Below are 15,000 nucleotides of genomic sequence, written 5' to 3'. Positions count from 1 at the left end.
TGCTTCACACCTGTACGTGTTTATCATGTGTGATTCATGATCACCAGGTGTGTCTGCAGGCGTTCGACCTGTTCCAACTCGACTGGCGATGAATATCACGTGTTTGTGACTCAGGCTTTTTTTTCACATAAAGTGAAACTGAAAAACAAGTTATTGATGAAACTGCTGAACACAAGAAGCTTCAGGCTGAACTAGTATCAGTCTGACAGATGCTATTCTATATTTATATTATTACATAGAAATTAGAATTTATAATTAAGACTTAATACAACTGAATTATAAAAGACACTGGTGAGGAATATTAACTCAGTTATTAATTAACAGCCTGTTTTTCCTGAAAATGAAACAGAAACTTACCGTCCAGATGAGACTTGAGCTACAAACCTGATCACTGTTTTTATCTGATGGTATTAATAATAATTATTGAGGCAGAAGAACATCATCTCAACATTAATTAACATTTTGATGAACAGCTGCTCACAGCGTATGATGACACTTTATAGCCGCAGATCCGTCGCTGTGTGTCTGAAGTCATAATATTTTAAACTGATGAAATTTGTTATTGTTCATTTATTGTTTTCAGTACTGAGCTGAGACAGATTCTATATTCTGTTGGCGTTCAGCAGACGGATCACACCGTGTGCGCTTCACTGTTCAACACAGTCCACTTCATAAAGTTAATGATCACATAAAGGTAAAACATAAAACTCAAAAAGAGGCTTCAGATGGATTCTTCAGGAGATTTTGGCGTCTGTCTTCAGTGAGGTGTTTTTTTTTACCACAGCTGAAGGTGAATCTACAAACGCGTCAGGATTTCACACAGATGTGTTTTGGATAAACTATAAATCCAGTGTTGTTGAAACTTTGAGCTTCACCAGGAATTTTAATTAATAATCATTTAGTCATTGCAGCTCTAAGTGTTTTAGCTCCATCAGTTGTTAGTTTTATTAGCTCTGTTAGCTGTTAGCTTGAGACACACAGCAGGAACTGCTAACAGCTAACAGGTAACTGCTAACAGCTAACTGCTAACAGCTAACTGCTAACAGCCTCCTGCTGATTTCAACACAGGTTTTTTGTTCACAGTGTTTTCGAGGACAGAACAGGTCGACAGTGAGTTTACTGCCTGGATTTGTGTGTGTGTGTGTGTGTGTGTGTGTGTGTGTGTGTGTGTGTGTGTGTGTGTAATAAATTAGTAGAAAATACATTTTTAGTGGAACATTTTTTATTGGTGAATTTATCAAACACAGATTCATACACTTCTTAACATTTTCTCTCTGAAATCGTCTTCAAAGTAAATTCAGTAAATGTATTTTTATGTTTTATTTTTCCTGCTCATGCAGCGCAGAAAAAAATGTCCTGAAGAGGCCTGATGACCTCTGACCCCTCGTTAGCTCTTCAGCCAATCAGATAAATGCATTCTTGAACAGGACTTTATAAGCATCCAATAAGAAAATATACAAAAACAGATTTTTTGTCTTTCAGAGAATAGAATATGCAGACATTTGGATGTAAAAAACATTTTCTTTCAGGATGATTGATCTTCAGAGATGCTGTAAACAGCAGGGAGGTCTCACTCCCGCTCACAAAACCACCATCAGAACTTTTTTCCTTCTCCTGCTTCTTTAACTTTTCTCACGCCACGAAAAACGGATTCCATCCACACGAAAATCAACGAAGAATCGGATGATGAATCCACCTAACCGTTATTTATCAACAGAACCAGAACGCACGGGACTACAAGGACCAGAATGCATTGTGATGCAAGCAGGAACATAAAAGAGAAAAACAACAACAACAGTAACAACAACAACAACAAACATCTGACTGGTTCCTTCATATCTCTGCTGATGAATTCATATCTCATATGAATTTTCTCTTGCATTTTTTAAAACAGAAAAATGGCACAAACATAAAATAAAAAGTTGATTTTTCGCTCTTTTTGTACCAACGAGGAAACGTCCGTTTGTTTCCGTCGTTCTCCACAGGAGTCTGAGTGCTACATCTTCTGTCCGTCCTCCATCACAGTGCCTTCGTTATATATATACTGCATTTCCCAGCATGCCCCTGCTCGTCACCACACAGGGACACACTCCCCGTCCATCAGACGATGGAGGGATGGTATGAAGAGATGAAGAGAAAAAAAACAGTCTTCCTGACCACACGGCGTCGCTGTTTCCCCAGAAAAGACGTCAGTCACTAAAAATTCAGCACCAGTGGGAAAAAGGCCATTTTTGATTGTTTCATTTTGTTTTGCGCATAACATTCGTTTTTATTTAATTACGACAAAATGACACGATTTAGAAATAAAAAATGCTCCTCCCCTTGACATAACCCCGCCCCTGTGGCAGAAGTGGGCGGGGCCAAGAGACCCTGTAGCTGCTGTATGAGTTTTCAGGCCCCACCCTCAAATCCCAATAAAAAAAGTTTAACAATAGTCTTTGGCAGATTTACAGAAACGTCTGCTGAAGGGCTGCAGGAGGGCGACAGACGAAAGGAAACAATGATTATTATTATTAAACACTGATGATTAATACAGTCACAGAAATGAGCCACAATCAATCAGCTGATCAATCATCACAAAGATCATCTGACACTTCAGATTCAGGATGAACGTTTACACCTTTTTAATATCAAACTCGTGATTTGAGAGTAATTTTTAAATTAAAAGAGCTGAGCTTTTTTTAGTTTCCTGATGTCTGTTCTGATATTTTGTTGGTCTGTGAAGCAACGTTAGCTCGTCACATCAGCGCAGTTAGCTTTGTTAGCTTGTCCTGTAGGTCTGTGAAGCTACGTTAGCTCGCACATCAGCGCAGTTAGCTTTGTTAGCTTGTCCTGTAGGTCGGTGAAGCTACCTTAAGCTCGTCACATCAGCGCAGTTAGCTTTGTTAGCTTGTCCTGTAGGTCTGTGAAGCAACGTTAGCTCGTCACATCAGCGCAGTTAGCTTTGTTAGCTTGTCCTGTAGGTCTGTGAAGCTACGTTAGCTCGTCACATCAGCGCAGTTAGCTTTGTTAGCTTGTCCTGTAGGTCGGTGAAGCTACGTTAGCTCGTCACATCAGCGCAGTTAGCTTTGTTAGCTTGTCCTGTAGGTCTGTGAAGCAACGTTAGCTCGTCACATCAGCGCAGTTAGCTTTGTTAGCTTGTCCTGTAGGTCGGTGAAGCTACGTTAGCTCGTCACATCAGCAGAGTTAGCTTTGTTAGCTTGTCCTGTAGGTCGGTGAAGCTACGTTAGCTCGTCACATCAGCGCAGTTAGCTTTGTTAGCTTGTCCTGTAGGTCTGTGAAGCTACGTTAGCTCGTCACATCAGCGCAGTTAGCTTTGTTAGCTTGTCCTGTAGGTCTGTGAAGCTACGTTAGCTCGTCACATCAGCGCAGTTAGATTTGTTAGCTTGTCCTGTAGGTCTGTGAAGCTACGTTAGCTCGTCACATCAGCGCAGTTAGCTTTGTTAGCTTGTCCTGTAGGTCTGTGAGAAGCTCCACTTTTGGAGGCGACAGACTGAAGAGTATTTTTAGGCGTCGTCAGTCAGATATCAAACTTTGTAAATGCCATGAATAGACTTTTTTATGACCAAGTTTTTTTTTTCCTTTTTCATTCATTATGGAGGAAACAAAACATATGAAAATCACATAACTGTCATTATTAAATTATACTGAGTAACGTCAAATATATCATGTTTAACATGTTTGTTAAACTGAAACTTTAGGTAGAAAAATATCTTTTTTTTTTCTTTTTTCTTTTTGGACTGTTGGACGGAAGAAACTAATTTTAGACTTTAAAAACTGAAGAAAAATGCTTATTGCAACTTTTAATAATACAGTTTTTAGAGAAGCTGATTCATTGATTATGATTAATAGATACTGGATATGTTGATTGTTAATGAAAATAATTATAAAGTTGCAGCCCTGATTTTGTCAAAAATGACACTGAGATGAACTAAGACGACCAATCGAGATGCAGCTCATCCTGATCAGCTGTGGATCGACCAATCAGAGAGACTCTCAAACTTTAATCTCACGTGTCTGATTTGTGTGACTGTATTCATCAGAGATAAACGCTGAACGCAGCTCCGACTGCGGCTCATCTGTTCGAGTCTCTTTCTGCTGGTGTTCGTGCAGACTAGAAGACGACGACGATGATGATGATGATGTTCTGTCTGTCGATGATGAAGAGTTCATTCAGTTCTCATGTGTTTCTGTCTGCAGACTGAAGACTCCACTGACGGCCATGTTTCCTCTGTCACTTCCCTCAGCAGCTGTACAGATGTTTGATGTTTAAATGCTACAATCAGTGTCTCTGGATGTTTTTACCTGATCACCTCCCTGATTATCGTAATACTTCCTGATTTAAATGATCATTTCATTGATTGTGTACCATATTTACTCAGAGATCATCTACAAAAACACCAAATCAAGTTTTACATGCTTCACTCTAAAATGTTGTCTACTTAAGGAATCCCTAAAGTCCAACAAAAATTGGTTTTAGACCAAATTATGAATTTTTTTATAGCTTGTGAACAAGATAAAAACTTATTTGCACCGTTTATGGTGCACTGGATAGAAAACAATGTTTAATACAAAAAAAATCTGCCTTTTGGGACTTCAGGCATTCTTGGTTAAAAAAAATGATATGCAGCCATTGATTTCCATTCTTCGATATAAAATCTGAAAATCAATGAGCTGCCTGCTGAGACTTGATCTGCATTGATCTGTATCTTAACTGATGCACGATGAAGCAGATTTTTCAGTTGACTGTGATGAATTAAACAACTCCAGCGAGGCTCGAGTCTGTTCGATGATTTTCATTCTGTTCTGACATAAACAGAAACCAGAAACTGAAAAATATTTTCAAATCTCTGAAACACTTTGTGCCTGCTGTGGAGGCCCTGAAGTCCTGAAAGTTGTTTTTTTTCTTTAACATTTAAATTTAAGATTATGTGCGAAATATCAGAAATATAAAGCCGTGTTTCCACCCAAAGAACCTGAAACTTTTAGTCCCAGGAACTACTTTTCAAGGAACTAAAAGGTTCCTTCAGCCTGTTGTTTTCCTTTCCACTGCGGTCCAAAGACCCACAAAGTCTAGGAAAATTAGTACTACGGATTTTTTTAAAAATGGTGGCCAAAATACAAATTACTCGCCCAATCAGAATTGTTTTCCACTACAAGACCCACCCCCGAGCTCCTGTCCCTGTGGACCCCCGTCCCACCGAGCAGGGACTTAAAATAACGTCCCCAGAACTTAATTCAACCCTGATCACTAGCTGATTTGCATTAAAGGGCTAACACACGTTAAACTCCTGGTATGGACCTTTAAGTTTGTTTTATTTGTTAAATTAAAAAATCTCAGCAGAGTAAAGTTTTGGCAACAGAATTTTAAAAGTCTAACGATATCTGGCACCACAGAGGCAGACGGTGGACAAATACACAACAAGAGGGTAAAAACTGAATCGTACAGCAGCTGGTCTTGAGAATTGGGACAAAAAAATAATACCAACACTCTTATTACAAGGTTTTTCTTTGGTGAAAATCTATTGAGATATATGGAGTTTATGACATGTTTTTGTTTGCTTTCATTTTTTAATTTCTAAGCAGAAAACAAGAATTCGCTTCAGACAATTTAAATGTGTTAAAATCCTTCAAAATCTAAAAGGTTATGAAAATGTTTAACGTTGTGTCCCAGGTGATTTAATCAGGCATAAAAAGGGTCAGCTATACCTAAGGACCCCTGTCTCACTTGCTGGTTTAAAAAAGGCAGGAATACTGATCAAACCCTGGTAAACTTTATATTTTTAGACAAATTCATTCAAAAATATTTCTATCAGATGCGTCTCAACCATAACATGTGGACTGAATCAAAGATCAATAAGTTTTATGGATTAAAAATGTGTCATTTTGATTCACATTAAGAGACTTTAAAAAATAAAATGGTTGACTGACGTCTACATTTACTAAAACATTTAGTCACTAATAGATTCACCTGGTTTAATAGACAAGAGTTTGATGTTTAAAATATATTTTCCATCAGAATTGAATTAAATATCAAATTAAATTTTTGTCCCAATTCTCCAGAATGATTTGATATATTTTATATTTAAAGTATATTTGATGTATCAGGTTGTAACATGGAGTCAGCGGAGTCTCGACTGTCAGAGCTGAAACATCCATCATCAGAGACGATCCCAGCCGAGCAGCTCCAGGCTCCTCCCACCAGTGACCTCAGCCTCCTCTGATTGGCTGAGCTGCTGTGTGTTGTTCAGGTGAGGTCAGGGGGAGGGAGCTGGATTTTGTTTTCCTGCCTCAGGTTGGTTGTTTGTCCTCAGAGTGACGGGAGGAAGAGGAGCAGGAGGAGGAGGAGGAGGTGCTATGAGGAGGCGAGGGGGAGGATGAGGAGGAGGAGGCCGAGCATCATGGCGGACAGCAGGGAGAGGCGGGGCAAAGCCAGGCTGCAGCCGCCGGTGGTGTCGTCTGTCAGGAAAGGCTCTGGGGACTCGTACACCGAGTCATCTGAGAGACAGAGACACAAACAGGTCATCATCACGTCTAGACGACACCAACGAAGAAGAATATTTATCCTGTGGTATTTATTCCTCCAGCTGAATGACATCACCCCTGACCTCAGTGGACGTTCTGGTTCACGGAGCAACATTAATCAAACAACAGTAATTCTGCATGTTTTTCCCATGAGGCTTTGTTAATGAGCCTCTGACGAAGCCTCAAAGCCTCATGGGAGCTGTAGTTGTTAAACACTAACAGGTTGTTAAAGGAACGAGGTGTTGATCAGCAGGAGAAACTCATTTATCTCGTTCTCTCCTGTTCAGTGTTTCAGATCAGATTTGGGTTGAATTAACTTTATTGTCCAGCTTATAAAACCACAATCTCCAATAATCACCAGATGTTTTTTTTTTTTTATCGTTTTTAAACTTTTATTTGAATCTATTTTGTTACGACTTCCTGTGATTTTATTCTGTCTTCCTTTGTCCACAGAGAGCTTTTATTGTGAAAGAATCAGATGATGAAAGCCTGCCTGTGTCAGAGGGATTCTGGGAAAATAATTTGTCCTGATTCTTTCTTTTTTTTTTCCAGCTCTAATCTAATATTGCTGTTCAAGTGTCTGACAGCTCGCCTGTTTCAGCCTGGGCAGATAATCCTCCTCCACATCCAGTAAACACTTCACTTCCTGCTGAGCGGCGTCTCGTCGATGAAGCTGATTTGTTGGTGAGACGGAGGATTTCCAGCGTTAACGTGTTGATGATTCTCTCTGCAGTCAAACTGTTTCTAACTGTGAGGACGAAGTTTAACACCTTCACTGAGACAGCTGAGAGTCTTCACACGTCCTCTTCATCAAACTGACATTTACAGTTTTAGATGAAGGAAGAATTTATTCTGCAGGAATCTTTAATCATCTGATCAGTTAGAATAAAAATGCTTCATGTGAAACCCTCGGTCTCATTCCAACGCTCAGCGACTCATACAGAAACAAACGCTGCCTGTTTGCAGCTGGAAGAGATGCACCGAGTGTTGACGCGGTTTGTCCGGAGCTGCTGGGTGGACGGAATCGATGACACAGTCAGGACTTCCACCAGGACACCGCGGTTTGAGAACCGTGTTAAACCAAAACAGTGTTAGAAGTTTTAAGGTGCAACACGTCACCACAGCAACAGAAAATACATCTTCAACAAATATTACATTCAGATACAAAACAAATGAAAGTTCAGAATCATAAATGACTGTGGTCATGTGACCTGACGAAATAAACCGTACATAAAGATCGACACCTTTTTTATCCAAAGAATAGTTTTTAAGTTGGTATATTTTAGATCATTTTTAAATCAATGTTACCTTTTTAACATCTTGTTTATTACATTTTTAATCTATTTTTAATAACTTTTTGAATTCAAACATTAATGAAACATTATGAGAAAAACTTTCTAATTAAATCTCAATAAAAAAGAGAAGAGAAGGAAACTCACTGGTTGGTTTGACGTAGATTTTAAGCTTCAGACAAGGTTTCCCAGCCAGGTTTGGATGAGGAGACGCTGCAGAGAGACAACAGAGAGAGGACAGAGAGAGGACAGAGAGACAACAGAGAGACGACAGGGAGACGACAGAGAGAGGACAGAGAGAGACGACAGAGAGACGACAGGGAGACGACAGAGAGAGACGACAGAGAGAGGACAGGGAGACAACAGAGAGAGGACAGAGAGAGGACAGGGAGACGACAGAGAGAGGACAGGGAGAGGACAGAGAGAGGACAGGGAGAGGACAGGGAGACGACAGAGAGAGACGACAGAGAGAGACGACAGAGAGACAACAGAGAGAGGACAGAGAGAGACGACAGAGAGAGGACAGAGAGACGACAGAGATAGGACAGAGAGACGACAGAGAGACGACAGGGAGACGACAGGGAGAGGACAGGGAGAGGTCAGAGAGACGACAGAGAGACGACAGGGAGACGACAGAGAGACGACAGGGAGACGACAGAGAGAGACGACAGAGAGAGGACAGAGAGACGACAGAGAGAGACGACAGAGAGAGGACAGAGAGACGACAGGGAGACGACAGAGAGAGGACAGGGAGAGGACAGGGAGACGACAGGGAGACGACAGAGAGAGGACAGAGAGACGACAGGGAGACGACAGAGAGACGACAGAGAGAGGACAGAGAGACGACAGAGAGAGACGACAGAGAGAGGACAGGGAGACGACAGAAAGAGGACAGAGAGATGACAGGGAGACGACAGAGAGACGACAGAGAGACGACAGAGAGACGACAGGGAGACGACAGAGAGAGGACAGACAGACCAGTGAAACAAACAGCAGATACAAAGTTTTTTCTTGTCTTTTTAACCAGCGTGTCTCTGACAGGACAGATCTCATCACATCAATCAACTACAGATGATCAGATTCATCAGTCCTGCAGGGACTCTGAGCTGCAACAATCCCTCCCATGATTCCATGGGAGCTCTTCTAAATAAAGCGTGATCATGTTGAAATTTAAATATGACATTTATTTTAAATAAAACTAAACTAAACTCAACAGGTCCTAGAGGCTAACTCTAAGCTAACAAGACCTAGAGGCTAACTTTAAACTAACAGGACCTAGAGGCTAACTTTAAGCTAACAGGACCTAGAGGCTAACTCTAAGCTAACAGGACCTAGAAGCTAACTCTAAGCTAACAGGACCTAGAGGCTAACTCTAAGCTAACAGGACCTAGAGGCTAACTCTAAGCTAACAGGACCTAGAAGCTAACTCTAAGCTAACAGGACCTAGAAGCTAACTGTACATGTGTCTTTCTCTCAGACTAAACAAATCAACACTGTCCTCTAAACCACATGCTTGTTGAGACAATATCAAAATTCTGTTCACTGAAGGAACACAGTATAGTTCAGAATGTGTTTAGCCTAGCTTAGCATAAAGGCTAGGGGCGGTTTGTGTGATGTACATGTAGTGTGTTGTTCACTGAGCAGGTGCAGGAGGCAGAACTGTCTCATTAAAACAAGAGGCTGTTTATGGTGAGGAGGAGATCAACACAGAGCTGCTAACAACAGCTTTTAACACCTCACACACACACACACACACACACACACACACACACACACACACACACACACACACACACACACACACAGTCAGTGTGCTAAACGACCAGCATATTTAAAGCTCCTCTCAGCATGTTGCTTGTTGCCAAGGCAACACCATCTGACAAAGTGTCATGGTAGAGATGTTTTGGACGGTGGCCCTGTGGGGTCAAGTGGCGTCAAATCCAAACATTTAGAAACTGAGAAATCCCCAAAAACACAACTATCATAATAAAACTTTCTGGAAAACCAAATGTAAATAGATGTAATACAAACACGTTGGAACGTTGTGTCAAAGGTTTTGTGAATTTTTGTATTCTGGTTTTATTTATGTTTGACACGTCACAACTTGGAATCTGGGTTGTACTACTCGCAGATGTAGTAGTACTCAGTAATATTTGGCGTGAAGTTCTCACAGATGTAGTGGTACTCAGATGTAGTAGTACCCAGTAATATCTGGTGTGTAGTACTCACAGATGTAGTGGTACTCAGATGTAGTGGTACTCAGTAACACTCAGCGTGTAGTACTCACAGATGTAGTGGTACTCAGATGTAGTGGTACTCAGTAACACTCAGCGTGTAGTACTCACAGATGTAGTGGTACTCAGTAACACTCAGCTTATAGTACTCACAGATGTAGTGGTACTCAGATGTAGTGGTACTCAGTAACACTCAGCTTGTAGTACAGATGTAGTGGTACTCAGTAACACTCAGCGTGTAGTACTCACAGATGTAGTGGTACTCAGATGTAGTAGTACTCAGTAATATTTGGCGTGAAGTTCTCACAGATGTAGTGGTACTTAGATGTAGTAGTACCCAGTAATATCTGGTGTGTAGTACTCACAGATGTAGTGGTACTCAGATGTAGTAGTACCCAGTAATATCTGGTGTGTAGTACTCACAGATGTAGTAGTACTCAGTAACACTCAGCGTGTAGTACTCACAGATGTAGTGGTACTCAGATGTAGTGGTACTCAGTAACACTCAGCGTGTAGTACTCACAGATGTAGTGGTACTCAGTAACACTCAGCGTGTAGTACTCACAGATGTAGTGGTACTCAGATGTAGTGGTACTCAGTAACACTCAGCATGTAGTACTCACAGATGTAGTGGTACTCAGATGTAGTAGTACTCAGTAACACTCAGCGTGTAGTACTCACAGATCAAGTGGTACTCAGATGTAGTGGTACTCAGTAACACTCAGCTTGTAGTACTCACAGATGTAGTGGTACTCAGTAACACTCAGCATGTAGTACTCACAGATGTAGTAGTACTCAGTAATATCTGGTGTGTAGTACTCACAGATGTAGTGGTACTCAGTAACACTCAGCGTGTAGTACTCACAGATGTAGTGGTACTCAGTAACACTCAGCATGTAGTACTCACAGATGTAGTAGTACTCAGTAATATCTGGTGTGTAGTACTCACAGATGTAGTGGTACTCAGTAACACTCAGCATGTAGTACTAACAGATGTAGTGGTACTCAGATGTAGTGGTACTCAGTAACACTCAGCTTGTAGTACTCACAGATGTAGTGGTACTCAGTAACACTCAGCGTGTAGTACTCACAGATGTAGTAGTACTCAGTAATATCTGGTGTGTAGTACTCACAGATGTAGTAGTACTCAGTAATATTTGGCGTGAAGTTCTCACAGATGTAGTGGTACTCAGATGTAGTGGTACTCAGTAACACTCAGCGTGTAGTACTCACAGATGTAGTAGTACTCGTGTCCAGGCCTGAACTCGAAGCCCAGGCTGAAGGGCGTGAAGAGCTGGAACTTCTCGGAGAACTTGAGCGGTCCGTTGGGGCTCTGCGGTCGGTTGCACTCCCAGCGTTTGAAGCCCTTCCTGTGGTGGTCGCAGGTCGTGTAGCCGTCGTAGTTCACCATGTACAACACGTAGTGCTCCATGAGCTCGGCGGGCTCCGGCACCTCGTAGTGCGGACAGTAGATGTCCAGGTAGTCGTTGATCGCCACCTCCACCGTGTACTCGCCCCGGAAGAACCTGAGGAGGAGAAGTGAGGTCATTTCCTGTTTATTTCACAGCACAACACGTGTTATACATCAAGTGAGTGATGAGCGATGACGTTCAGCAGCTCTGCCAACAACTGCAAAAAATAAAAACACAACGTCCCCACAGAGACCGATGGACAGACCGATGGACAGACCGATGGACAGACCGATGGACAGACCGATGGACAGACGCAGGTCACGCCTCCATAACGTCGTCACACTGAGTTTTCAGTCAGAAACAAAACTCTCATTTCAAATTCGTAATTTCTGCAGTTTACGTTTCATGTTTTCAGAATTTATCACTGGAGTCTATAAATCTGTGAAGAATGAAAAGAAACGATGAAAACACTTTTTAATATTTGAATTATTTGAAGTGTGTGATGAGCAGGATGACTGAGGTCTCTGACATCACAGTTTGACCACCAGGGGGCGACTGAAGCCACATCCAGAGAACACAGACCGTCTGCAAGAACAACGTTCTGACGCCTGGCAGTAAATGACATGTTTATGATCATAGCTGTGTCATTAACTCTCCTGTTATGAAGCTTTGTGTCACATTTGTGAACTGAGCTGTCTCACACTGCAGCTCCACAGAGACACACACTCACACACACACACACACACACACACACACACACACACACACACACACACACACACACACACACACACACACTTATTTCAATCAGGAGAGACTAAGAGTAAAAGAGAAATGGTTTATTGACACGGTCATGATATATAAACATGAGTCTTTGGTTCGACCTCATTGAGGTGAAACAATATGTTTATATATATAAATGTTGGTGATGAAGCTGTAGAGAAGAGAAACACCGGGGTCATGACACTGGAGGTGATGATGAGCTGCAAAGCAGAGACTGGTGAGGTGAAGTGGCTCTGGACTCCTGCTGCCTGGACCTGAAGGCTGGAGGAGGAGGAAGAGGAGGAGGAGGAGGAGAGAGGAGGAGGAGGAGGAGGAAGAGGAGGAGGAGGAGGAGGAGGAGAGAGGAGAGAGGAGGAGGAGGAGAGAGGAGGAGGAGGAGGAGGAGGAGGAGGAGGAGGAAGAGGAGGAGGAGGAGGAGGAGGAGGAGGAGGAGAGAGGAGGAGGAGGAGGAGGAAGAGGAGGAGGAGGAGAGAGGAGGAGGAGGAGGAGGAAGAGGAGGAGGAGGAGGAGGAGGAGGAGGATGGAGGTGAACATCTTCTGCTACTTGGGTCCAAGTTTGAACTGGTTTTTATTTTCATATTCCTGCCATTTTACACTGAATGACTGGATGTTTATCTCTTTTATTTCCTGCCCTTTGTGAAGCTCTTTGTAATGTGACATTTTTTTCTATAAATAAAGATTATAAACAGTAAAATAAAGTTTCCTCATCAGACTTTGATGTGAAACATGTTGTGTTTTTTTGGTTTCGTCCTCACAGCTGCTCCGTCACACTCAGCCTGTAATTTACATAATTTCATTTCATTTCTCACAAACATCAAATCTGATTAGAGCTGATCGTCATTCAGCGATCGATCTGACAAAACAAACTAATCAAACTTCATGTGTCTCTGAATATTCATGTCATTCAAACAACAACGGCACCGTCCAATCAGCAGAGCTAATTTGGATTCTGTTAATGAGGTTTGAACTGACTGATTTGGTTTCTCACGCTCCGTCCTGATTGGCTCAGAGAGTCCTGGTTAATCACAGCTCACAGCTTCTGACAGCGTGTTAGAGGTCAGACTGCAGGGGGCGCCGTCTCTGTGGTCATGTGATCGTCATAGCAACAGCTCTGGGCTGCGTTCAGACCTTCACAAAACAACAGAAGCATGAACGCCCTGTTGTGAACACGACTACACCGCAACTGCATCACCTTTTTAATACGCCGCTGCTGATTGGGTGACACCTGTGACACGCCCACCAAATGAGAGTAAACGTATTTCACAGCCTGTTGCACAACATGTTCGATCCAACATGAAACTGGAGCAACAGAGCAGTTTCCAGTTTGAAGAAGCCCAGTTCAAAAGCTGTGGTCCAGGTCGTCTTCCAGACCGAGAACTGGTGTGAAAAAAACTGCAACGTGATTGGCTCAACATGCGTAGATCTGTGTTTCCATTTCCTGTGACAACTGCAGGGTATTTAAGAACTAGAGGAGAAAGAAAGTCTCAGACGAGGCTCCTCAGCTGCAGCAGCAAAGAAATTAATGACAGTTCATTTTCATTTATCGTTGTTGTAGGTCTGTGAAAAAGTGATGACATGTTTGAACCTCATTTTTCAACCTCTGATCATTCTCGATCAACAGATTGATCAATAATGAAAATAATTGTGACAGGAAACCCTTGAAAAACAGGTTCCAACAGGTGGAGGGCAGCGCACGCCGCTCCAGACGCTCCAGACGCTCCAGACGTTGGATTGTCACAGGATTAATTCATAGATTAATCATTTGGAGTCATTTTTAAATAAAAAAATATTAAACTTCTCTGATTCCAGTTTCTTAAATGTGAATATTTTCTGATTTCTTTCCTCTCTGACAGGAAACTGAATATTTTTGAGTTGTGGACAAAACGAGACATTTGAGGACTGATCAAAGTTTTTCATAGGGGCGTCACGGTGGTGCAGTGGTCAGTCCTGCCGCCTGAGTTCGATCCCCCGGCTCGCTGGATCAGGGTCTTTCTGTGTGGAGTTTGCATGTTCTCCCCGTGTCTGCGTGGGTTCTCTCAGGGTTCTCCGGCTTCCTCCCACAGTCCAAAGACATACATGCAGGTTAATTGGTGACTCTCGCCCAATGTCAGCTGGGAAAGGCTCCAGCAGCCCTTATGGAAAATGAATGAATGACATTTCATTGGCCAAAAAACTAATCAATTAATCAAGAAAATAATAAAGAGATTAATCAACTTTGAAGATAATTGTTAGTTGTGGCCTTTGTTCAAAGTCAAACCGAGTCAAACTAATCCAGCGTGTGTGTGAAACAGATTCTAACAAAGTCCAGATGAGAGAAGATCTGAACCACCTGAATTCCTTAAAAATCCACCAAACATTGTGTTTTTTTTAACTGCTATTAAAAAAATAAAGTGATATTAATAAAAACCTCCTTCAGCCTCTAAGCTTCCTGAAAACGTGACGTATTTTTGGCACAGATGGCGCTCCACATGATCGAGTTATCTTAACGACTTCGAACACTTTCAGTTTGTTTACTGAATTGCTGAATCACAGCGCTGATTATTCCCATGTGACCCGAACGCAGCATCAGAGCGTCATCCTGATGGAGCTTCTCCTCTTCGTCGTCTCTCACACCATCAGCAGAGTGCAGCTAACTCAGTTAGCTGAAGGATCGGGTGACGCTAACAGTCCCCTCATCACTCTAATGGACACACGAGTGCTCTGGATGTCCCAGCAGGCCGAGGGGCCGCCGGGTTCACCGCCATCTTTCTCACC

General features: G+C 42.2%; 1 protein-coding gene and 1 long non-coding RNA gene across 2 annotated transcripts in view; one reads left to right on the top strand and one right to left on the bottom strand.

Moving 5' to 3' along the window:
• Positions 1 to 1,210: 1,210 nt before the first annotated feature.
• LOC146324493 (uncharacterized) lies at positions 1,211 to 3,810 on the top strand. Its single transcript, XR_014771237.1, has 2 exons — positions 1,211 to 2,777; positions 2,902 to 3,810. It is a non-coding gene; the product is annotated as an uncharacterized LOC146324493 (long non-coding RNA).
• Positions 3,811 to 6,113: 2,303 nt separating this feature from the next.
• The window catches only part of efna2b (ephrin-A2b), a 78,591-nt gene continuing 69,704 nt past the window's right edge, over positions 6,114 to 15,000 (bottom strand). Inside the window, exons 2-4 of the mRNA XM_084722344.1 lie at positions 11,285 to 11,577; positions 7,965 to 8,030; positions 6,114 to 6,498 (exon numbers count right to left, since the gene is read on the bottom strand). Of these exons, the coding sequence (XP_084578470.1) occupies positions 6,356 to 6,498; positions 7,965 to 8,030; positions 11,285 to 11,577 (502 nt within the window). The 3' untranslated portion in view covers positions 6,114 to 6,355. The remainder of the gene's footprint in view (positions 6,499 to 7,964; positions 8,031 to 11,284; positions 11,578 to 15,000) is intronic.

Source organism: Lutjanus erythropterus, chromosome 7 (assembly GCF_056507025.1).
Source record: "Lutjanus erythropterus isolate fLutEry1 chromosome 7, fLutEry1.hap2, whole genome shotgun sequence".
Taxonomy (NCBI): domain Eukaryota; kingdom Metazoa; phylum Chordata; class Actinopteri; order Lutjaniformes; family Lutjanidae; genus Lutjanus; species Lutjanus erythropterus.
This window is presented reverse-complemented; position numbering and strand designations above follow the sequence as displayed.